Source organism: Taeniopygia guttata, chromosome 2 (genome assembly GCF_048771995.1).
Source record: "Taeniopygia guttata chromosome 2, bTaeGut7.mat, whole genome shotgun sequence".
Classification (NCBI taxonomy): domain Eukaryota; kingdom Metazoa; phylum Chordata; class Aves; order Passeriformes; family Estrildidae; genus Taeniopygia; species Taeniopygia guttata.
Window position 1 is genome coordinate 9842994 of NC_133026.1, and position 23580 is coordinate 9866573.

At 36.5% G+C, this 23580-nt stretch overlaps 1 protein-coding gene across 1 annotated transcript in view; it reads right to left on the reverse strand.

Annotated features, from left to right (window-relative positions):
- Positions 1 to 23580, reverse strand: part of NCAPG2 (non-SMC condensin II complex subunit G2) — a 44620-nt gene that overhangs the window by 15321 nt on the left and 5719 nt on the right. The window contains exons 5-21 of the mRNA XM_030264280.4: positions 23326 to 23483; positions 22490 to 22624; positions 17393 to 17487; positions 16482 to 16551; positions 15692 to 15778; positions 13762 to 13857; positions 10025 to 10150; positions 8970 to 9149; positions 7826 to 7978; positions 6007 to 6229; positions 4637 to 4770; positions 4003 to 4176; positions 1709 to 1779; positions 1287 to 1440; positions 942 to 1115; positions 340 to 450; positions 85 to 228 (exon numbers count right to left, since the gene is read on the reverse strand). Coding sequence (XP_030120140.4) covers positions 85 to 228; positions 340 to 450; positions 942 to 1115; positions 1287 to 1440; positions 1709 to 1779; positions 4003 to 4176; positions 4637 to 4770; positions 6007 to 6229; positions 7826 to 7978; positions 8970 to 9149; positions 10025 to 10150; positions 13762 to 13857; positions 15692 to 15778; positions 16482 to 16551; positions 17393 to 17487; positions 22490 to 22624; positions 23326 to 23483 — 2285 coding nt within the window. The remainder of the gene's footprint in view (positions 1 to 84; positions 229 to 339; positions 451 to 941; positions 1116 to 1286; positions 1441 to 1708; positions 1780 to 4002; positions 4177 to 4636; positions 4771 to 6006; positions 6230 to 7825; positions 7979 to 8969; positions 9150 to 10024; positions 10151 to 13761; positions 13858 to 15691; positions 15779 to 16481; positions 16552 to 17392; positions 17488 to 22489; positions 22625 to 23325; positions 23484 to 23580) is intronic.

A 23580-nucleotide genomic window follows, 5' to 3' on the forward strand; every position in this document is an offset into this window, starting at 1 on the left:
CCAATGTAGTTTGTCTGCAAATTGCTACACCTACAGCTTTTCAAATTGAAACCAGCTTGATATATATTATAAGAATCCTCTAACCTGGATAATTAATTCAGAAACATCGCTGTGTTTTGCAATACCATCCTCTTGACCACTTGCTAGTATAAAAGGTACAACTTCACTTCTTATCCAAGCACCTGTCTCCTTCAGAAGTGAAAGGTGATCTTTTCCTTCTTCAGAAAACTGAAAAAAAAACCCCAAAGGGAAGTTTACCAATTGTCTCTCCAGTTGTTTTGGAAATTCCTTGTACTGTCAACTGTAACTCCAGCTTATTTTGGAAAGCTATAATCATACCTTCTGCTGAAGATGAATAGTCAATCTGCAAAAGAGGCTGAAGGCTCTTAGGCTGGTTGCTTGATTCCAGCCACCAGAATCTGTTCCCTTCAGAATTGAGCAGAGAATCCTCTGAAATATCAAGGTTTACATTTATATTTTTCAGAAACACCTGTCAAATGTTTCTTTACTCAACAGCTTTAAACAAAAGGTTAAAAAAAAACCCAAACCCATAAAAACAGCAAAGCACCAACCCCAAATAAGCAACAAGCATACTCTAATTACTTCAATTTTTCAATGCCATAACTGATTTTCAGACTATTCCTTATTCACATATTCTAAAAGTCAGGTCCCTTAAAAACACTCAAAACTAGATCACAAAAATTTTGAGACACCTAAAACTGAGAAGCTGGTAAAAATCTGCCATCTATAAACAAATCTGAACTACTTTACTTCAAGTTTAGAGTATTGGAAATACAAATCAAAAGGAAAATCTTTTTACAAAGGGAAAGGGGATCGTGAACTTCATTTATTTGTTCTTGCAGGCATTTTAGTTTTGCCTCAGGCAATATATGATGTTAAGCACTGATTTTATAAGCAGTTTATGATAAGGAGAAAACTACCTTTGCAGTACCGAGGATTTTCAAAAGCTTCTTCAGTCTATTTTTAGGAACAGAAAGGAGGAAACCACAATTGACAGGATTGGTCAATAAATACTCAATGTAATCAATTGCCAAGTCTGGCTTTGATTCATGTGTTACATGGATACGAACTCGACGCCCAGATGTTTTAGTATTCTGAATTGGAAGAAAGAACAAAACCAGTACAACTCTGTTATTATCTGACTTTAGAACTGATTTCAAAGCAGAATAGTACAGCATTTAAAAGTCTTATTTTATTTAAAAAAAGCAAGATGCCTTAAAGCAATCTGGCAATTCCCAGATTCCCTGTCACATGCATAGGCACACCTTTGTTGGGGTGAGTGAGTCAGACAGCCAATCGCAGGCTAATTCCATAATGTGCCCCACTTGACCCCAGTGGCACAGGCAGTCGATCAGCATAGAATATTTGCTTTGGTCAGCTCCACTGTCAATATTTCTGAGTCTGGAAACCACACTACAGCTTAAAAGAAAACAGACAGACAGATACATTACCTCCACACGCGTAAGTGCAGAAAACATTTAGTATAATACAAAAAAAGGATTCACCAACGACTTAGGCAGACTTGATCATCACACATTTTACTGACTTATCACAGTTTCAGTGTCTTAATTTACCCAAAATATATCAGTGTCTTAATTTACCCAAAATATATCAGATTGTGAAAAATGAACAAATACAGCCAACAAGAAACTTCTTGTCATTTGCATTTTGGATTTCTAAACAGTACCTGAATGTAGGAATAGCACCAGGGGGCATAAAGGATGCCAGAATAATCAAGGGAGCCATGCACCGCTCATCCTAGGATAAAAGAATTACACTGTATGACGTAAAGGTGCACACATACAAGCAAAACTAAAGACATTACTGAAAAATTGTAATTACATTTCCTCAAATTCAGGATTTCCCTTTTCCACTACAAATGGAGCTGAAAGAAACTCAAAACAATATGTGGCTTGCAATTGGAAATGTCTGATTCCTGTTTTTGGAGGTCAATTACCAATTATCATATCCTTCACTTTCTGACAAACTGCCAGAATAACTACCATGAATAGTCATGGCTCCATTAGGTTAATACTCATTGCAAAAGAAATAGCAGCTCCACATCACTTTTTTTTTCCACCAGAGACTAAGGTTTAATTGCACAACCATGACACCATCTAACTCTTCTCAATCAGTGCCTTAAATTAATTCACAAGACAAACTTATTAAAAGGACTCTGAAGAAAAGGGTTCTTATATACGGATGGTAATGTTTAACATGACATAATACATGGTCTAGGCCACAACATAATCTCACTCAGGTTATACAGAAACCAACCTATGTTAAGAACTCTTTAAAAATTATTTATCTCTATGTACAAGCTTCATGGAAACAGCCAAATGAAATTATCATCTACTTAGCCATTCCAAGATCTAAAACCTTTTTTTAAAGCTCTTATTTTTAAAAGAACTTTTAAAATATATTTGTAGCTTTTTCAGGAAAGAGACAGTCTGCTTCACTACTTTTAGGAACTAAGCCTCTGATGACAGGTCCTTTTAGATCCAAGCTGCATATTCACTATATAAGAATATCAAAGTCAAAGAGGTTGCTTGCTAAAGCTGGATATCTTGTCTGCTCACCAGACCCTTTCAGAAACAATAATACATCCTCTACTAAAAAAGATTTGAACGTCTTTGACAACTTCCAAATACTTTCAGGGTACAGAGCACTTGTGTATCTGTGCTGTAGAATAATATGTAGCTATGAGCTGCTTTTCACTCCCTGATTATCTAAAGCAACGTTGCAGTTGCAGGAACACTATATTTCAGGATACCTCAGCATAAAAGCAATCAACTAAGAAAAAGATATCCATATATAATACGTCCAAATTCACTGTGGGTGCAGCAGCCACTGTTGGCCACCCTCAGGATGGCATCGTTCTCAAGAATAACACTAAAAGAATTAGAGCAAGGAGACTGACAATTTGAAAATGACTGATTTTAATTAACTGCCTATATTGGACAAAAGCAATAAATAAATCATTAGAGCATAGATTCAAATTAGCAGAAACTTCAGAATCACAGAACGGTTTGGGTTCAAAGGGACCTTAGATATCATCTTGCTCCAACCACCCTGCCATGGGTGGGGACACCTTCCACTTAACCAGGTTGTTCCAAACTCTATCCAACCTGGCCTTGAACACTACCAGGGATGGGGCAGCCACAGCTTCTCTGGGCAACCTGTGCCAGTGCCTCACCACCCTCACAAAAAATAATTTCTTCTTATATTTAATCTAAACCTACTTTCTTTTAATTTGAATACATTCCCCCTTGTCCTGTCATTGCACTCCCTTGTAAAAAGTTCCTCTCTGTCTTTCTTGCAGGCTCCCTTCAAGCACTGGAAGGCTGCAATTAGGACACCTTAAAGCTTTCTCTTTTTCAGGCTTAATCCAAATTCTTTTAGCCTTTCCATTTAGGAGAGGTGCTCTATCCCTCTCATCATCTTGGGGACCATCCTTTGGACCCACTCCAGCATGTCAGCAGGACATGTTTGGTTTTCTGGGCTGCAAGTGCACTCTGCCAGCTCATATTCAGTGAAAAAAGAGACTCAGCTCCTTCAGTTGCAGCTGAATCATAAGAAGTGGCTCTGGTGGAAGAGTCTGGGGGACAGTGGGTAAGGAAAGCAGGTGGACTCTAATGTACACTGAGTATTTATTCTGCAATGGCACATTTGTATTTACTGTTTTCCAAAAGTTCTAAAACATTCAAAATAATAAAACCCTAGGAAAACCTTACAAGGAGAGAAATTTATTGCATAAGTATTTTGAGCTGACTATTTAGGTAATGGTTCATCAGACAGACACAGCAGTTGGAGAACAGTTTCTTCCCATTTGTGGGAGTCTAAGAAAATTGCTGCTGTCTATAGCTTAGAGCAACAATGAAAAAGAATACTTAATGCCATAAAAATAGATAAAAGACATAAAACATGAAGGCATCTGAAGAAAATACTGAAAAAATAGAGGAAAATCTAGGCTTTCATTACCTGAAATACTTTAAAATATTCAGGAAGTACAGAAGCAAACTTCCTGATAGCATAATCCTTGGCATCTTCATTGTGATCTAGTGCTTTGCGGATGCTTCTCCAGAGTATTACAGTGATCTCCAACAAACTTGCCATGCTGGCCACATCATTTACTGACAACACATTATCCAGCACCTGAAATACAAACATTTAGAGGATATTACCCATTATATTTTCAAATAAAAATTTAAATTAAAATAAGGCTTTAAAGACACTAGAAGAAGTCCTTCTAGACACTTTACAAAGACCCTGTGGTTGCTGTAGAACAGGAACTCCACAATTCAGTCTTAATCTCTCTTAACTTCACATATCTTGCAATGGTAATTTTTAAAATAATTTAACTGCAAAATCAAACCAGTTTATAATCAGCACTGGAATTAAGCAACTATTAATTTAAAATATCCTTCATATTCCTTCTATCTTATTCTAGCTACTTAACCAGATTTATGCTACTGCAGGACATGAAAATCCAATAATGGCAGTTCTCCTCTTCCAATTCCAAAGATGCCCAAGGGCATTTCTGTTATATTCTCTCTCACATTAAGCACCACTGAAAAGAAGTTACCAGAATTTAGAATAGAGTGGACTTTCTTACACTGGTGTTCTCCTTTTCATTTCCATCTTCATCATCATCATCATCATCATCATCCCCGCTATCATTAGGACTCTCTTTCCTTGCTTTCTGGATGCAGGCATTCAAGCAGCGCCGAATAGTGAGCATCAATTTAGCTACATTTAAATAGAGTAAGAATAAATGAGACATTTACTATTTGCTAAGAATGTTGGAAATAAGTGCTTCTAATTACAATGCTAAAAAGCCAGTATTAAAAAGTAAGCAACAGAACCAGAAACAGCTACAAAAAAATGGAGAAAAATTCCTCGTAAAGGAAACAGAAAAAAATGTGAATACGCTTTATATCCTCAAGTATGAAGAAGAAATGAAAACATTATCATCAGGCTCTAATTTTATTGTTAAAACAGTATACTAAAAAAGCTCCAAATAACCACCACCTTATCAAATGAGAATCAGAGGAAGCTCCCACAACTCCTACATCTAATCTGGCATAGCTGTTAATTGAATGACCCACATTCAAGAACACGCTCCCTCCGATGTCAATGTTTATTCCGATGTCAATTCCCATTCTTTGGCAAAGATGCCATAGCCCAACCATTGCACTCCCAAACGAGGAGCTCAGCTCTAGAAAAAGTGAAAGGGTTATGCCACTCTGGTGGAAGTACAAAAACCTGATTTCATAATTGTGATTTCATAACCTTATGAAGATAATCAGTGAGAGGCAATGGTTTAGGAATTTTACCCAAATCACTCCAAGCTGATTACTTGAGTTTTAACAGAATTCCTCTGAAACAAAATTTTCCTGATTTTACTTGTTCCAATAGGACTGTTCTAAAAAGCAGTGACATTCTGGGCAGTACATGCCCTTTTCACTGAAACTTTCAGAAGCTTTCTGAAGGAGGACTTTTTAGATTTTCTCTGAGCAACTTGAAAATACTGATCCACAAACCCCAGATACGCAGATTATCAGATGTAAACACTTTTTCAGTTTCTATATAATCTTTCACATGAAGATCTCAAATCACTTAAGGCATCAGGGTATTTGCTACCCTATTTCTACATGAGAAAGAGGTATCAACTGAGATCATTTTAAGGTATGTGTAGGGAGAAAAGGGGAAAAGAAGGACCAGGCATCACCATGGGCTGGAATGTACAGTACAGCATCTAAGAACAGAGATGAAAAGCTTTGATCTGATTGTTGAAAAGGCTGATGACTCTGTCTGCTGTGCTTATTGCTGGTGTCAAGAATTTCCAAAACTAGAAGCTAATATTATACTAAATCCCCCAAAAAACTAGCAACAATGCACCACTGTTACAGAAATAAGAAGAAAAAAGCATTTACATAGCATGACATCAATAATTCCAAACGCTCAGAAAGTTTTGTGCTTCACCTATATTGGTGGGGGCAGTGAATTCATAGGCATATTGATAGAACTTCCTGGCTGCTGCTGGATTCATCTGGATCAGAGTGACACAGCGCTCACACCACACATCCTCGGGCTGGGCACTGGGGAAGAAGGAGTTCAGCAGGAGGTTCACAATGCGCCGCGACACCGGCCGAGAGTCAGATTCAAGGCGAGACAGGAGATGCTCCATGGGAGAGATATTCCAGAACTTTTGTGAAGTGAGAAAAAGATATTCGAAACAGTTAAACAAAAATAGAGGAAAAACCTATCTCCTTCATTAAGTGATTTCCATGTAAATAGTCTAATCAGATATAAAGAATATCAACCTGGAAAACATGAGCATTTTTTATTCTTACACCAACTTGTACTGGAGGTCAAATTATGTTGCAATAATGTTATTTTGCTGTGCTGATGTTTTAAATCTCCTGGTATCTCTGACTCACTGCTAAAACTGTGGTTCAAGTAATTCCAGTTCAATACACCTGCAATACCAATGCAATCCCACAGATACAGGGAAGAACTATTTACTCTACAAGGATATCACCATAAAATATGAAGTATGGCACATAATGACAATAACTGTATTCTCCTCACAGGACAAAGTAGGACCAAACTACCTACAAGAATTGTCTACACCTTAAAACCCTGTATGGATCAACACCCTTTACAAAACCATCCCAAACCTTACATTACTAAATATTGAATGCATCCCATTCTTAGCAGAGCTCTCATTTACTTGTACCACAGAAATCAAATGCTATGAAATTCAGAAAGACTACACAGCTGTTTTCCAGCTGTAACACTATATTTGTAGTTTTTGTGAGAAGATTCTGAATTAATTATGCTGGACAATTTCAAATTAAAAAAAAAAAATTTCAATGCTAAGGAACCTATTTTACCCTTGAGTAGAAATATTTGCACCAATAATTACCCTGTGAATTCAAGCTATGGATGTTCCTATTAAAACTGTCATGAAAAATAAGTTTAAAGTGATCCCAGGACTTACCAGAGATACACATTACAGTTCCTAAATCAATAGGGAGTTACTGAAAAACATCTAACACTTACTAGGATTTTTTTTCTTTATATAAACCTGATCTTTCCTTTCCCTAAAAAAATCCCTGACATTGAGAATTATCTTTTTTCTCTGTCTTTAATGGCAGCAAACTCAGAATAATTCACAAAGTGACCTCAGTCACTCCTTGTATGGATTCCCTTCTACACCCTTCACCACCTTCAGAGGCTCCTCTGGATGCTTTCTTATAGTTTTATGTCTTTATTAGACATAAACAAAAGAGACAAAACCATTGTTAAATTAAAATATAAAATTGAGAGTAAGGAACTATTAACATTAGAGAGTGGAATAAGAGCTCAAAGATGCAATAAGGCCTGTGGATGGACAGTATTGCCCCAAATAAGAGTCCACAGCAGAACACAAAATACATTACAAATTATTATAAAAAGACACCAAAATCCAAAAGATGTGCTCACAAAATAGAAACAGGCATTATAAAAATAGGAGAATCAAAGCAAAAAATGTACTGGGTTAAGGCATTAGGCATTTAGAAGAGCTGAGTAGCTGAGGGAAGTGTGGCTATAACCCGCTGCTCTCCCCTGCCCATCCAGAGAGAACAAGGACCCAGAGAGCACTCAGGATACCACAGATGCTAAGGGTATTACCATAGCAAAGGAGGTTATTTCTTTTTTAGGAACACTGCAGCAGTCTCAAAATGTATTTTTCTTTTTTTTAAATAAATGCCTTGATTTTGTCTCGTTGCTACTTAATCAAGTGTCATTATCCTACCTTAGCAGCCTTGGTAGCCTTCACTTTGAGCAGCATATCCACAAAAGCCACTCGAACCTTCTCAGAACTGTCATGAAGACTGTGTTTGGTTGCAGGCAGGAGCTGTTCCAAGAGTGGGTGACTTAGTTTGTTGTCCAAAATTATTGGTAGGCACTAAAATAAAAAAAACCAAATCCAGAAAGAGTAGAGCTGAAAAATCTGTAGCTAAAAATTGTTGAGGAGGACTACGAAATATCTCATTTTAAATAAAGCAGGGGCAGACACTGTGCATGCTTACGTTTCTTGTAATATTCTTTGGTAAAACCTGCTTTGATTACTTCAAATTTACAGTGAACAGTGTTCAGTGAACTCACTTCAGCTGAATCAGCTTCAGAGCTACACTAAGACCATGGTCTTGCCCTCTGCCTGAGGATACACCAGTTCTCTAAAATATGCTGATTTCAAATTAAAAATACATGTTTCTTCCTAATTCATTTTTAAATCAGTACTTTCTGCTTATCCAGGATAGCCTCACCATGAAGCAGTAGTGCAGCAAGTGAGGATTAACAGGATGACAGCTTCAATTTAAGGCTGAACTGACACAGACACAAAATCTTCAAGTGAAAATGGTGCTTAGGGAGTTCATTTTTCTGTCCAAGCTATCAGTTACTTCTCACATGCCAGAAAGATGTAGATGAACTATTTCTAACATAGTGAGCAATGCATGGGAGGAGGCATCACCAGACTGTGGAATTATTTTCATCCATTCAAATCTCAGACACACAAAGTGGGATACAAAATCCTTATTATGCATGTCTTGGGATGCCTTCAAGCCAGCGATGTAAGAAATCCTGGAACTACATATAGCTTCAAGTCTAATCATTTCTAATAGCTAAAAAAATTTAATTATTGGGTCAAAACAGTGTGTGTACAACTGGAATTGAAAAATCTTAGAGTCAGAAAGCCAATCAGTTACTATTTCAAGATATTTGTATTTTCCAAACATGTGGATTTTACGAAATGTGCAAAACCTTTATTTATTAGGAATTCCATGGCCTAAGACATTTTGAAGAACAAGTAACTTCCTTGATTTTAAGTGGCCTATACTAGAAAGCTGCACATCGAGTAAAATAGAAAAATGACAATCATGATAAAAAACATTTACTTTAAAAACAGAGCATCGAACATCAGCAGATGTTATATCACATGCCAGATCTCCTGTTATCTTTTTTAAAAGATCAGCAAGAACTGTTGGAGGAATCATCTCCCAGTATTTGGATATGATCTGAGTAACTCCAAGTATCCCTGTAGAGCGGACAACTGGATGAGGATCTTCTAAGAGATTCTAAAGCAAACAGAAAAATAATACTGTGAGCATATGGGTTATTATGACTCTACTGCTGTTTGACCTGAGCCTATCATAAACCAAATGCATTCCATTACCTTTCAATCATTAAGAAAACTGTCATACAATAAAAGAACTGTAAAATTAATAGTCCCTCAATGCATTTTACTATGAAGAAAACATGGAAATTTAAATCAGAAGCAAAATTAAGATAACTATTGGCCAACTTTTTTCATTGGACTTTTGAATTTTTTTTTAAATAAATCAAGTCTTGCATTTGTGACTTAATTAAGAATATTTGGACTTCTATTTATATGAGTCTACACTCATCACTGTTCCTATGGAACAACATAACAAGTTTGAAATTCATTCAATTATCTGATGTCTACTCAGGAATTCCCCAACATTTTCTTAATGAAAATACTATGTCCATTTTCACCCATCTGGACTGGTAAGGAGATTTTTAGGTTCTCTCCATTATATTCAGTTTCAGAAGTATTTAGTAATACAGTACTGAACTTTCATTGAGTGCTTCCATAGTAACTGTGAAGCTTTCCCCCACAATCCTAGGTTAAGTAAGGATCAAGATCATTACTCATGCATTTAATCTTTGAAAGGCATCTTTCATTCACAGATTAATGAATAACAAACCAAAACAGTTCCTTTTTAAAGTTTAAAGTGCTGTACAGCATCTGAAGAAAACATACTATAGAAATTTAAAATATTAGTTTATTTTTATATTTTCTGTGCCACAGACCTTTATTTCCCTACAATTATCCAGAAACTCCATAAATTTTAATTGCATCAACATGTTTTTCTTGAGCTAGTTCTGACAAAAGTTTCATGTTTAACATTTTACTTTCATTAAAACTTACAAAAAGTTCTTCAAACTGTTTCTGAATTTCAATGTCCATCTCGTCAGCAGTAAAACTGGGATCACGAACAGGAAAAGCATCAACAAACAAAAATGCTGCATTTGCTCGAACTTCTGAGTTTCTGGCCTGTTAAAATGGAGGAAAAGATATTTTTTCCATAAGGACCAACTGTTAATACCCAAAGGTGTATCCTGCCAAATACTGTTTTCCAAACATTTAAACAAGTGTTTTTAATTAAGTAGATGGAAGAGATGAATCTATAAATGGACGGAAGAACTTAAATTCACATATGAGTTTTATTGTTTTATCTTAGATTTCTGCCCATTCAATAAAACCTGAGTTACTGTTACAATCAGCTTTCAAAGCACATTATCTTCAATGACCCTGAGGAATCAAGAGTCAGGGCCCTTCTGCTTTCTGTAATGCTGAATAAATTAAAAGCACTTGGGATTTCTCTTGGTGGCCTTAAAGCTTCTCTTCAGGACAGAAGACTCCTGAATTCAATCAGACTGGATTAATTAACTTGCTTGTCAAGAGACAGGTGATTTAATTGAAAAGGTCAGGTCTATTTCTTCAAGAAAATAGTATTTAGTAACTAAGTACCAGAAAGCTTGGAGCGTAACTTATCCAGCAAAAACATATTCAGTTCTGCATCTGTGCACATAAGTATTAGGACCATGTTCTGAGCTCCAGGCAGCTCATCAAGTATCTATGGGAAGCCTCACAACATTTTCCCATGTTTAACAATTTTCAGTGTACCATATATTTTACTGGTTGTAGAGCCACAAATGCAGAAAAGGAAAAAGGTGCAAAAAGGGTGCAAATTTAGACACTTATTCAGTGAAAGATAATTGATCCTGTGGACTCTTAAAGGACAGAAAAAGAGAGCAGGCAATGAAACCATGAAGAAATTCAAGGCATCTCAAGGAGAACGCTGAAATCTAACCACCTAACTATATTTTATTTATCAAAGATAGCAATGTGGTGATTAAGAGCCTCTACTGGCTTCTCTTGGAAAGAAGACTTGGAAGGAAGAATCTGGTCCAGATTTTGGATCCAATTTAAAAAAAAAGTCTCTCAATATAACAAGCAAAGTAGGCCTAATTTTAGCAGCAAGTCAGAACAGTTCAGGGAAATTCCTGATTATGCTAATAATTTAATTTTCTTTTTCCCTTGTCATAAATCACATTGAGATCAAAGGCAGGGAAAAGAAACATGGCAATAACCATGTAATATTTAGGCTTAAATTAATGACAAATAAAACCAGAAAAGCACAAAAGAAATGAACAACAGTTACTTCATTTACAATCTGTCTTGGGTTTCTCTTCTTGTCCAAACCTGATATGGTGGACTAGGACCATAACATTCCAAATTCTTCAAGTCAACAAAATGACTAGGAATTTTAAATTGAATACTACAGAAGTAAATAAAGCACATACATACATTCTTTAGTTAGGGACTTGTGTTCTTCTTTATTTATTAGAGATAATGCAAACATTTTAAAGGTGAAAATATCGTAATTCTTAATTGTATCCTATAAAGTTGTAGAAAAATCTTTTAACTCTGAGCTTGTCTATATTTAAGAACTAACACATAACAAGATAATATGTGACTTCAGGGTGAAATAGCTCTTCTGCACTAACATTGCATGTGAAAATTAATTCAAATGTGGTTTTGTGCAATAACCTAGACCTTGTCTACCATAGCCATTCCAGAAAGTTAATTTCCATAAACTTTTTAAGTGCATTACACTGAATTCCATTAAGCTCACTTTTAATTCTGCACTTAGTACCCACAGTTCAAATTCCTGCCTTTAATTAACTGGAATTTATCCCAAATGTATTTGCATATTCAGGCTTGTACAATGTCTTCACAGAGGTAGAACCTAAGACTTTAAATTCATGGACTGTTTTAATCCATACTGACTTTTCCATGCCAGAGCCTGCAGTAATTTAAATTACTAATATTTCTTTACCATTATGCTTGTATTATTTTGAGAAACTTTCAGAATCTTTTGAAACAATATTTTAAGTTTTCCTTCAGTTAATTTTCACAGCTTTCTTTTAAATTTAATGGTCTGAGGCATCAGACCATTAACGTCAAATTATTTAAAACAGTGCATCCCCAGAACATGTTCATTTAAACATGTGGGATGTTAAAAAATTTTTAAAAGACAACTAAACACTTTAAAGGAGTCACTTCCTTCAAAAGCTTGAATTCCTGGAGGAGTGGTTCTTGACTTTTTCAGCTTGATAAGAAATAGCTTAATCACTACTTATACTAAATAATAATGTTTTTATAACCATATATCTTCTCATACTAACAACCAATCACTGTACATCTCTTTTATGTTTGTATGACACTTGCTTTTCATAATAAGAACATGAAAAAAATATTAAGAAGATACATATGGGCTTATATTATAAAAACTTAAAGAGGTTCATAAAGGGTTTTATAAAAGATGTGCTGGTAAAAGCCCCAACAGAAGCTCATGCAATATAAGTACTTGCAAGACAAGGAACTGAAGAAAAAACAGAGATCTGCATTACAAATATGCATTCCCAGTTTAAAGATTTCTGAGATGAAATCAAGTAGTTTTAGCATCAACAGCTCTGGAATTCATTGTATTCTTACAACTGAAGTATTTTTGCTCTCTGCAAGAAGGAGGAGTAAAGAGGCCTGATGTGTCCTTTCTGTTTCACAAGCAGTGTTCAAGAACAGAATTTTTTCTTCACTATATTAAATTAGGAATTTGGCTAAATTAGCAGCATCAAACTGGTTATCTAAAATTAAACTGACGTTTCAAGCTTTGGAGTTGAATCCATAACAGTAGAACACTTATAAACTTCCCTTCTTAGTTCTGCATCTTAAACTACTGGTGATTCTGAGTCACAGCAACAGCACAAAACCCCAAATATTTCATGCAGTACTCTATGATTTGCTCCAGCAATGCAACCACTAGTGATGTGAAAATTGTGAATAGCAGGTGTACAAAATTTCAACAATTTCTGGAATTCTCCCATTGTCTTGCTGCAAATCAATCAGTACCCTTTTTTTCCCCACCCGCCACACCTTCTGTTGTATTTCTCCAAATAAATGTATGCAGATTTCATAAGGTTTGACAGAATCTTCCTCCAAAAAGTAGTCCAGTCTCACATTTGAGTCCTGGGCTTTGGCAAGTGACTATGACTCTCCACTGACAGGCAGCAATTCCCTTAAAAACGGAATACTGTATTTTGTTAACTTACAAAAATGTCCATACAATCCAACTAGAAAAAATGATTTCCTAAATTAATACTCTAATAAATTCATTGAGCTGTATTCTAAGGTAATTAATCAACAGGTGAGACTAAACCATCCTCTGAACTTTGCTGATTTTGATCAATAAAACACTGATAATTCCCTAAAGATCTTGGAAAAGATAATACAAGGTTACACAGAATTTTCACATTGAAAAGATAAGAATACCACCTGCAATCCTGGAAAGCACTCTAGGTACCTGTAAACAAAAGTGCATTTTACAAGTAAATTATATTAACAAATTAGAACATTATTGTGCATGCTATGCCTAATGACAACTTGCAAAGTTACTCAGCTACATCTGTTATGTTAAATACTCATTTTGGTTTTTGTGGCCATTTCATTTTAAAAGCAAATAATAAAAACAGAAGATGTGGAAGGGACCCAAAATTTAATAGCTGGAGAAAGACAGTTGTATTTCTAAAAAGGATAATTACCTTCAGTGCTCTCCAGAGGATGGGCTGATACAATCTATAGAGCATTTCTTCAACTCCTTGACGGACTTTACTTTGTTTATGAAAATAACTCAGCATCTAAGAAAAGACAAATAAAACAGGCCCCAAAGCCATTTTAACATTCTACACTCAGGAAGTGGTAAGGGGCTGTTACATTTCATAATTATCTAAGACCAGAGTTCTCATGCTATGGAAATGATAAAATAAAACATATTAATTGACCCTCTATCTTATTAGGAAGTCTCAAAAATAGTAAAATTTTTAAAAATCTAATAAATATAATATTTAATAACTTTATAGAGTCAATAAGTTTATATAAAGATCAACAACTAAGAAAAAAACATGGCTAGAGAAGTTCACAGAAACATCTAATTTTTTGGTACTGTAAAAAATTATTTTTAACGTAATTGGCAAAAATACTTTGAAACCATGAAATTATGAACTGCAGATAAATAAGCTTTTTCTCTGTTAAGAACAAAGGAACTTATCTGGTAAGTGGAGTTATCCAAATATACATGTACAAACCTAATACATTTTTTATGCATAGATGAAAAGCAAGTATCAGCACACTTTGGGACTCAAACCAGTGCTTAATTAGCTAAAAATCCTGTTATTTTCTGTATCTGAATTATGCAGGAAAAAAAGAGAAAGTTGAAGACTAGAGCAGAGTAAGAAAAAGGACATAATGTAACTTGATATGAATTCCTTCACTTTGAAACACTGAGTAGTGTGAGCTGTGTTCTAAGGTTGGTAATTAATCAGAAAGTGAGAAGAGATCATCCTCTGAACATTTCTGGCCTTGATCAATACAGCACTGATAATTCCCTGAAGATCTTGGAAAACAGAATACAAGATTACACAAAATTTGCAAAGAAGCTGACCCTCTAGTGGTCAGTTCAAATTTATTCCAAGACCTACTCCTCTTGCAGCCCAAAGACATATTTTTTCACTGTCCTCTTTCAAGACCATAAGCCCCAGAGTCTGAAAAACATGAAATGCCCTATCAAAAGCCTGTTCCATCCATCAGGAATCACAGGACAAGGAAATCCTATAGCTATGAGAAAACAAAACAGAACAAACCCCCTTAAAAAACCAACCCAAAAAAATCCAAACCAAAGGTTAAGACTTCTCATCCCTGTGATCATCTATGGGAAGGTCAATTCTACAGGTAAAGAAAGTTTAGATAACAGACTGTAAAATCTATTTCTGGCACTCTGGAAAATCCCCTTCTACATTTGGGCAGCAAAGACAAATCTGGTGCAAAACTATAAGCAGGCTCCTCCTAAAATTCTTCTAACACTGTATCTCAGAATATGCTATTTTTTTAAGTATTTGTGTTGGGTTGACCCTAGTCACCAGCTAAGAACCCACAGCCATGCACACACTCCCTGCTCAGTGGGGAAGAAAAAGAATTGGAAGAGAAAAGCAGTTCATGGGTCAAGATAAGGAGAGTTTAATAAATGAAGCAAAGAGGACCAAAAAATCCCCAAAGGAATGATGCAAATGCAACCATTCACCGCCTGCCACAAACAGACCAATACTCAGCCAGCCTCCCAGCAATGGCTGCCTCTCCAAAACCCACCTTCCCTCAGTTTGCTGAGGGAATGATGGTTGTATGGCATGCAATATCCTTCTGGTCAATTTGGGTCAGCTTACGCCCACCCCACTCCCAAGGGAAAATGTGGGGAGGAGAAAGCCTTGAGACCACACAGGCACTGCTCAGCAGCAGCCAGAACATTGCTGTGCCACCAGCGCACCACAAACAGCCCCACACAGGCTGCTATGAAGGAAAGTATTTCCATTCCAGCCACACTTGGTATGGTATTTTAGTATGAAATGGAAATTTTCCACTGTATAGCAACTGATCTCATTTTGATGCTACTAGTTCATGTCATGCTTTCCTGGAACTTACCTCTCTAACTTTTGAATGAACAGGAGAACTTCTGGGAAGATGAATTCCATGATGCATGAAATCCTGAATGCAGTTGTATTCAATACCCTACAGTAAAACACACACATGTTCCTGTTAACACAATAAAACAATAATAAGTACTGTAGCTGTTCAGCAACTATATCTTTCCCTAAAACAAGCAACTGAAAATAGTACCTGCTATGATTTCTTACTTGGCTTCTGCTTTGCCCAAATTTTTCTATGCTGCGGGCCTCAGTTTGTCTCAACTGATTTTCAAAATTTCAGAATTTCAGAATATACATAAATATATATGTGTGTGTATCCAATTGTCAGAAGCTAAAAGCAAGGTAAATAAGAGTATTTTGGTATCTGAAATTTTGCTCTAGCATTGTTGTGATCTGTAATTATGCCTTTAATAATTTCCATGGAAATCCACAAAAAGTAGATACATACTTGAGCTATCAACTATACAGACTTGCACACAGTGAATAAAAGCTTAAGTAATTCAGCTAACAGGTATGTTTATGAAAAACGTGTATATGCATATTTGTGTGAACCAATATTTCAGCAGCAGAATTGAAGTTGTTTAACTGCAGCCAAGCTGATCTCAGTTGGGAAAACATTCAAAGCATGACATATAGTTACTCCTTGACACTGCTGAAGAGGCCCTTTCCTTAGGGGAAAAAAACTCCTTAAGGCTTGTTAAAGGAGCCTCTCTGGTGGAAAATCATGAGTCTTTCCCACCTTGAAATTCAAAACTATCCAAATGAAATTTCAAGTATAGTGTTACCTCTATGAATTCTACTGACACCTTCTTCCAGGCCCTGAAGTAAACTTCTGCAATGTATTCCATCAAGGCTCTATTAACATATAGGAAACACTGTCAAGAAAGCATACTAACCATATCTGTAAAATTCATAAAGGTGAAACATTAAGTTTTGTATAAGAACCAATATTGTTCTTAATTCTGTGCATCAAATTGGTTTTTAGAAGAAATTATCTTGATTTCAAGTCGACACCCATAATTACCAAGTAAACTCTTAATTAATGAACCCAAGCACTATTACATTATACTTGAAATATCTCTTATGATGGGAGAGTCAAAATATTTAGAGAAATACTTGACCAGTTATGTCATGAAGAATGCCTTAAATTCTTTATAGACATGTACAGGAATATATTATTCTTCATGAACGCATTATAAAGCCTCTGATTTTAATACATAGAATTACTTCAGCAATATTTCACTGAATAAACAGAGAAAAAAAAATCCATATTTTTTATCCATCAGCCAAGTTCTCAGGCTATGATTTATCCTGCAAGCCACTTCTTATTAGAATGCTTTATATAGAAACCTAGAAAATTAAATTAGAGATTACTCATAGGAAAAATAGAAACCCTTTACAAAAGGAGAAATGGTCCTGAACCCTCACACAAGCACAGCAAATAATGCAGATCAATTTCTATCCAAAGTCATTTGCTTTAGCGAATGGCAAATAAACATTTACTGCTCCTATAACTGTACACCCAGGCATGTCAGAGCTATTATTAAATAAAGTTGTTGAAACAATATAGTAATATTCAGAAGATTTGTGGGTTTCTGAATACTGATTTTTTTTTTCAATACACTAGGTATTTTTAGAGTAAGATAAGATTTTAGACAAGCTCTTACTAATTAAGTACTCTAACTGGGATGCATACCTTGGAAAGAATTGTAATTGGTTTTTAACAGTCCCATGTATCATTTTAATGAAGTTTACATTCCAGGTAAACAAAAAACTTAAGAGTCTTCTTCCCTGTGGGGAGGGAAAAAGAGGAAAAATCAAACAGAACTCAAAGCTCAGAAGAATACCCAATTTAAGAGCTACCGCAAAAATCAGCAAATACAAAGGAAATCACATCTCTAATTTTAAAATGCATAGGTGAAATGGAAGAAACTATTTAAGATTCTTAATTATTAAACAGAATTCAAGCACTAATTTATTCATACTGTAGAAAAAACACAAAACAAATGAACATGTGGATCATGTATCTGCCTCCACTCTTTCCATGTCCTTTCTGTTTTGGTGTGCCTTCAAGCAGCAGTCCGGAATGACAGCAGACTGTGCAATCAGCACCCTCATCAAGGCTGGATCAGCGAGCTCTGCCAAGTGCAATATCATCCCTGCATGACACTGGAATGACAGTGAAGGCATAAATAAAACACCACAACTCTACCAGCACTGGACACAGACGTATTTTTAACAAAGCCACAGAGAACAGCTGGGCCACTGAAGAAATTTAATGTTCTGGTCAGCAAGGACAATTCCTTTCCTCTTGCCACATGAAAGGTAATGTTGTGAACCTCCTGGAGCTGCTTTCATGAAATTAGAAACTATTTTTCCTAAATTAACTTTCTTCCATTTTAACAAGTCAGGAACAATGATGACAAATCTGATGTGCAATAGAATTTTGTAACAAAAGGCACTGGAAGGCTCTGGATGAAGGAAATAAGCCAATGCTCTTCCAGAACCAGCAAGATCTGTCCAAGGAATTGGAGCCTTATACAGTATGTGTACAGGCAGCTTCACTCTGCCTTGTCTTACAGGTGAGGGTAAGACTTCAAAATGTCAGATCACACATAAGGGTGAGTCAGCCAGTTGTAAGGATCCTTTTTATCTCTCAGCTTTCTAGCTAAAAATAAATTAGAAATATTAATAAAGGAAGTGCAGTAGTAAAGAGCACATTGGCAGAAGTGCAAAAGTGTCACTGAATAAACAGCAGAGGTCCAGAGGCACTTCAATCGAGAGCTGACCCAAGAGTTGTGTTCACACTTAAGACCAAACAGAGAAAATAGAATGCCAGATACACTTGGAGTTGGGGAGGGAGATGGAAGTCACAGACTAGGGGAGGGAGATGGAAGCACACAGACAGAAACTGCACAATTATAGCTGAAATGCCTTTGGGTGAAGAAGTAACTCAGAAGCTCATAAAAATCAAGACTTAAAGGCTAAATACAATGTCAAGGTTTTTGGCTTCAAGTCTGATGGAATCCTTCCTGTTGTCAATGAGAGTTGTCTCTATCTCCAACTTTGGTGGCCCAATATAAACATAGAGGAGTCCCACTTGGCATGTCACACATCAACATCCCTGACAAAATAAAAGGTCAATGGAGTTTTGACCTACAGTTCTTCCCTCCACAAGGCAAGGATGAGGACAAACTCATCTCATTTTCTACAACCTCAGCAGCAGGATAGATGATAAAAAGTCAAAAAATAGCTTCCAATGAATTCTTTTTAGCCTTAGGTTTTAAAAGATTGAGCCTGCTCCTGAAAATGATAAGTGCCTCTAGCTTAATCTGCTGCTTGTGATTAATGGATCTGAAATAATTATTGGTAACAACATTCTCATTATTGTGAGAGATAATTTGGTGATAGGTGAATCTGTCATCTGTGAACTTATCATCTTTGGGACTAATGCAGTATCAGAGTGTTGAGTGTCTGGTACTGCTGTGCTTGTGGACACAGAGCAGGTGACTTTGCTCTGCACACACAGTAGAAGGTGAGCAAGGAACGAGTACAACAGACCCACCTCTAAAACACAGTAGCGTGCTCTGCAGCTGTTTGACTGGAAACCCCACGTGAATAAGAATGCTTTCATAAATCACAGAGAGATGAATTCAGAGGATCACTCCACTAATGCAGCCTGATGATAAGCCTCTGAGAAATATTACTGTGTGTTGAACAGCACAGCCTGGGAAGGAAGAAACACTGAACTCCCAGATCTTGCAATGAATTATAAATGTGCAGTTCTCTATCAGTTTGATCTGATTTAGAACAGATAGACTGCATTCCTGACTCTTCCCTTCCTTCAGCCTTGCATATAATGAACCATTCCAGACAGTTAAGCTGTCTGAAAAATAATCTTACTAGGAGAAAGCAGCTACCTCCTTCAATCAAACCATGACATTGCTGCTCGAACATTACACTATGAAAAGGAAAAGAGGAATGCTAGTCCATGGCAACACAGGATCATTGCAACCTGGAGTTACAGTAGCTTAAGCTACTATTGTGCTGCGCTCTGGGATACTCTATAACAACTAGGATTACTTTTCTTACCAACTGCAGAACAAGTCTGCAGGCACTAAAGGGAGTATTAGGCCTGATACACAGAAGCTCACTTTCAACTCAAAAGCAATTAATACATCACATTGATACTTGGTATTACTACAAGCATTTTAGAAGCAATACAGAATGCAAAAAAAAGAGGTCCAGCAGAGATACTGGGGGAGTTGGTTGGTTTCTTGCTGCTACAAGAAATCTATCATTAGTGAAATGAGCCAGGAAGGGAAATTAGAGAACATACATGAGGTGCATTACCACTGCAACTGAACTCCCACAGCATGCAAATCCCAAACAAAACTACTTGCAACTGAAGTACAATGGCCTCACAGCAACAGGAAAATGCTTTGAGCACTCTGAATCTCCTGTCTTGCAGAGCTAGGAAAATCCAAGTCAGTTCCCATTCTGGGTAAGTACTGAAGGTTCATATAGTGAGGTTGGATTTCTGCTCACAAATCTGAGACATGTGAATTTGGATGTTTAAGTCCCTGAAATGTTATTTGTCTGAAGAGTGATTTATGTGATCAGCTGTTTAGTTACTGTTTTATGGAGCTGAATTGTTCTGTTGACTCTGCTGACTAGGGTTAATATGGCACACCCTAAACAGAGAGCAATTTTACATGCCCAGATGGTTTTCCAGAAGGCAGAGATCTATGACAGTGTTTAACGTGCCAGCCCCACATGGATGTCTGAGGCAACTTAGGTCATTTAATGTAGCATGGGTCATTCATTAGGCAATCAAATCCTTCCCAGGACCTGTACTGATTATGCTCCTGCACAGATGTCTAAATTTATTTCAGACACTTAATTTAACTGAACCCTGTCCTGGGATCTTTCCAGAATGGGTTATGCTTCTCCTTTTATTTTGAACTGCTATCCTCCAGGATGCAAAGTGAGTTGTGTTTTGGGCTGGCATGGCAAGGGTTTGGTGGTGGAGGCCTGCAGAGGTGGTTTCTGTGCCAGAAGCTTTCCCTGTGTCAATAGACCCGATACCAGTGGGCTCCAAGGCAGACCCACCACTGGCCAAGGCTGAGCCCTTTGGCTACAGCTGGGAGCTGCAGCTTTCAGCCAGTCCTTCCAGACAGAAAGCAAAGAATCCAGAATTAAGGATTCAAACCACTAATGATCAGACAGAGCAGAGAGTGCAGCAAGGTGCTCTCTATATCCACCCAGAAAGAGATGGGCCTGGGAAAATGCAAAGGCAATAAAATGTCAAGAACCAGAAATCCCTGGGAGAGTGAAGAGAAAAATGTGCAGGAAAACAAAATGTGCAAAGTCTGACCAAATCCGCACATTCTTGTGGAGCAAAGTGGATGAGTTTTAATATGCCAGGAAAAATTTTCATTACTGATTACCACTGCTTTCCCCCATCATATTTAAAAAAATACCCACAACAAACCCACAACTTTTATACTCTTTCACTCAAAGATTCAAGGTGCAAGCTTCCTTTGGAAAAGCTGTGTATTAATTAGCACATTATAGTAAAAGTCTCACACGATGTGGAAGAAAAAAAGAACTACAAGAATTTGCTTCTGAAGCCTAGATAGCAAGTGTATTTTACATACATTTACCAATTATTTACTGTGCCTATATGAAGATGAAATATTAATACAGTGGATTCAAATATTACAGAAGGAAAAACACAGAATCAAATACAGCTAATGCATTTTAAGTACTGTGACAAAGAACACACACAAGTACACACTTTTTCCAGATGACAAAAAATGGCTTAAAATTAAATACACCAAGGACACAAAATTAATTGTAAACTCTGTCAATAAAGCCTTTCCTGTCTTTCCTCTTTTCACCCACATTTTCTCTTCTTCCATTCTCACCTCTCATATTGCCTTGGTACATCATAGTTTTAGTCAAAACTAAAACAGCTTAAAGTATCGTATGCAAGTAACAAAAACCCCACCGACTTCATGGCAGGTATCCAAACATTTGGATGTTGGATCACTGTCAAACACTTCACCTAATTCCTTTGCTATCTCCATTTTTAAAATTACATAGCCTTACACTGCCACAATTATGCAGCAACCTCAGGGCTCATTTTATGACAGAAGTTCATATATTCCACAGGAAAAGGAATATATCTATTTTACACATGCAGGGAAGAGTCAGAATTTCAGAGACAAAGTCTGGTGGTCTGGTCACCTAACCAGAAAAAAGGCTTGGACACCACAATTCTGGTGCACAGGCACAATCTAAAAACAACAAAACAGCAACTGTTCACTGAGAGAAATCTAGATAGTTAAATAAAGTAATTCTCATTTTTCTGTAAAGTTGGGTTCTTTTTATGGCAACACAATCTTCTAGATGGAGTCATTTAGAAGGAAAATTATTTTGCTACAGTTACTTGTCTTGAATAAAACAAAAACTGCTCTAAAAGAAGATAATTACACCAGGGAATGATTTTAAGTATCGAGAGAAAGACACTAGAAGCAAAGCACTTGATTCTTACTGCCTCAGGATAAAAGAACTGGACTGAAGATTTAGACATAAATTTTCACACTTTAGTCTGGAATAGAAACAAGTTTTCCAAATGAAACAGAGTGTCACCATTTATAGCTTGGAGTCAGAGCTGATTTGTCTCACGTTGCTATCTACTGTACCATAAAAAAGACAAACTGCAAAACTATTAAAAGCAACCAAAGCTCACTGGCACAAAACCACAGTAAGATAAAAGCTGGCTTACCTCTTCTTTCTTAATGTGTTTTACACTCATAAAACACTGAAGCAACAAGTCCTTGACTTCATTACTCTCATCTGAATCATAATCAAAACAAAGTAATGCCTGATGTAGATTCCATACACGAACTATATCTGCACCCTGACAGGAAAGAAGAAGCCCACATTAGAGTGGAGTAGCTTTGCTTTAATGCAAAGCAGCATTGAAAAGATTTTAAATAATGAACTTGAAATGCATTGTTACAGACTGTGAAATTATGGATATTCATTTCATCACATTACTGGGAAAAATATTTGTAACTGTAGAAATTCTGACTTCAACAAATGAAGATCTGCTCAAGTACAGAAAATTGGCATTCTGTGCAAAATATGTAAAAATCACATCATTTCACCTTTTAAACTGCATACAATATATGCAGTTAACAGGAAAAAAACAGGGAAAAGACATAAGGATACATCCACTGGGTTAGTGCAAAAGATGTGTCTCACAATACTCCAAGTAACTCACACATTTTGAAAAATGAAAGAAAAATTATTTGTAGAAAGATAAAAAGCAAGAGAAAATGAAGCTTCCCACAAAAGCTGTTTCTACGCTTAGCTGAACGCAGTACTTAAAATTTGAGCTGACAAAAAGTTATTTGCAATAAAAAACCTGGTCATTGGACTGGACAAAAGAGCGAAAAGATGAAGAGGAATGCAAAAAAAATTAAAATCCAGTTCACTTGTGAAACTGATGCCAAAAACCTTTAAAACTTGTTCTAGAGAAGGCAGCGTTTTATTGGAGGGATTATCTTTCTTGAAATATTCAACAATAACCTGAAAGTCAACACAGCCTCAGCCTACCGTAGCAACTTTATTGAGGCTTTTTCTCAGCAGAATGACAAACAGAGTCTTCCCCAGCTGCTCCTTCCCCTCCAGTCCCTTCTCCCACCACATTTCACACACACGTTGGATGGCATCCTGTAGGATTTTTTCAGATGCAGATAATGCAGGAAGAATACCTACAAGAGTAATGAAATACTTATTTACTGCAATGAACCAAGTCATTCCTGTAAAACAGTAGTCTGTCAGCACACTAACTCCACCTCACGGTGTCAG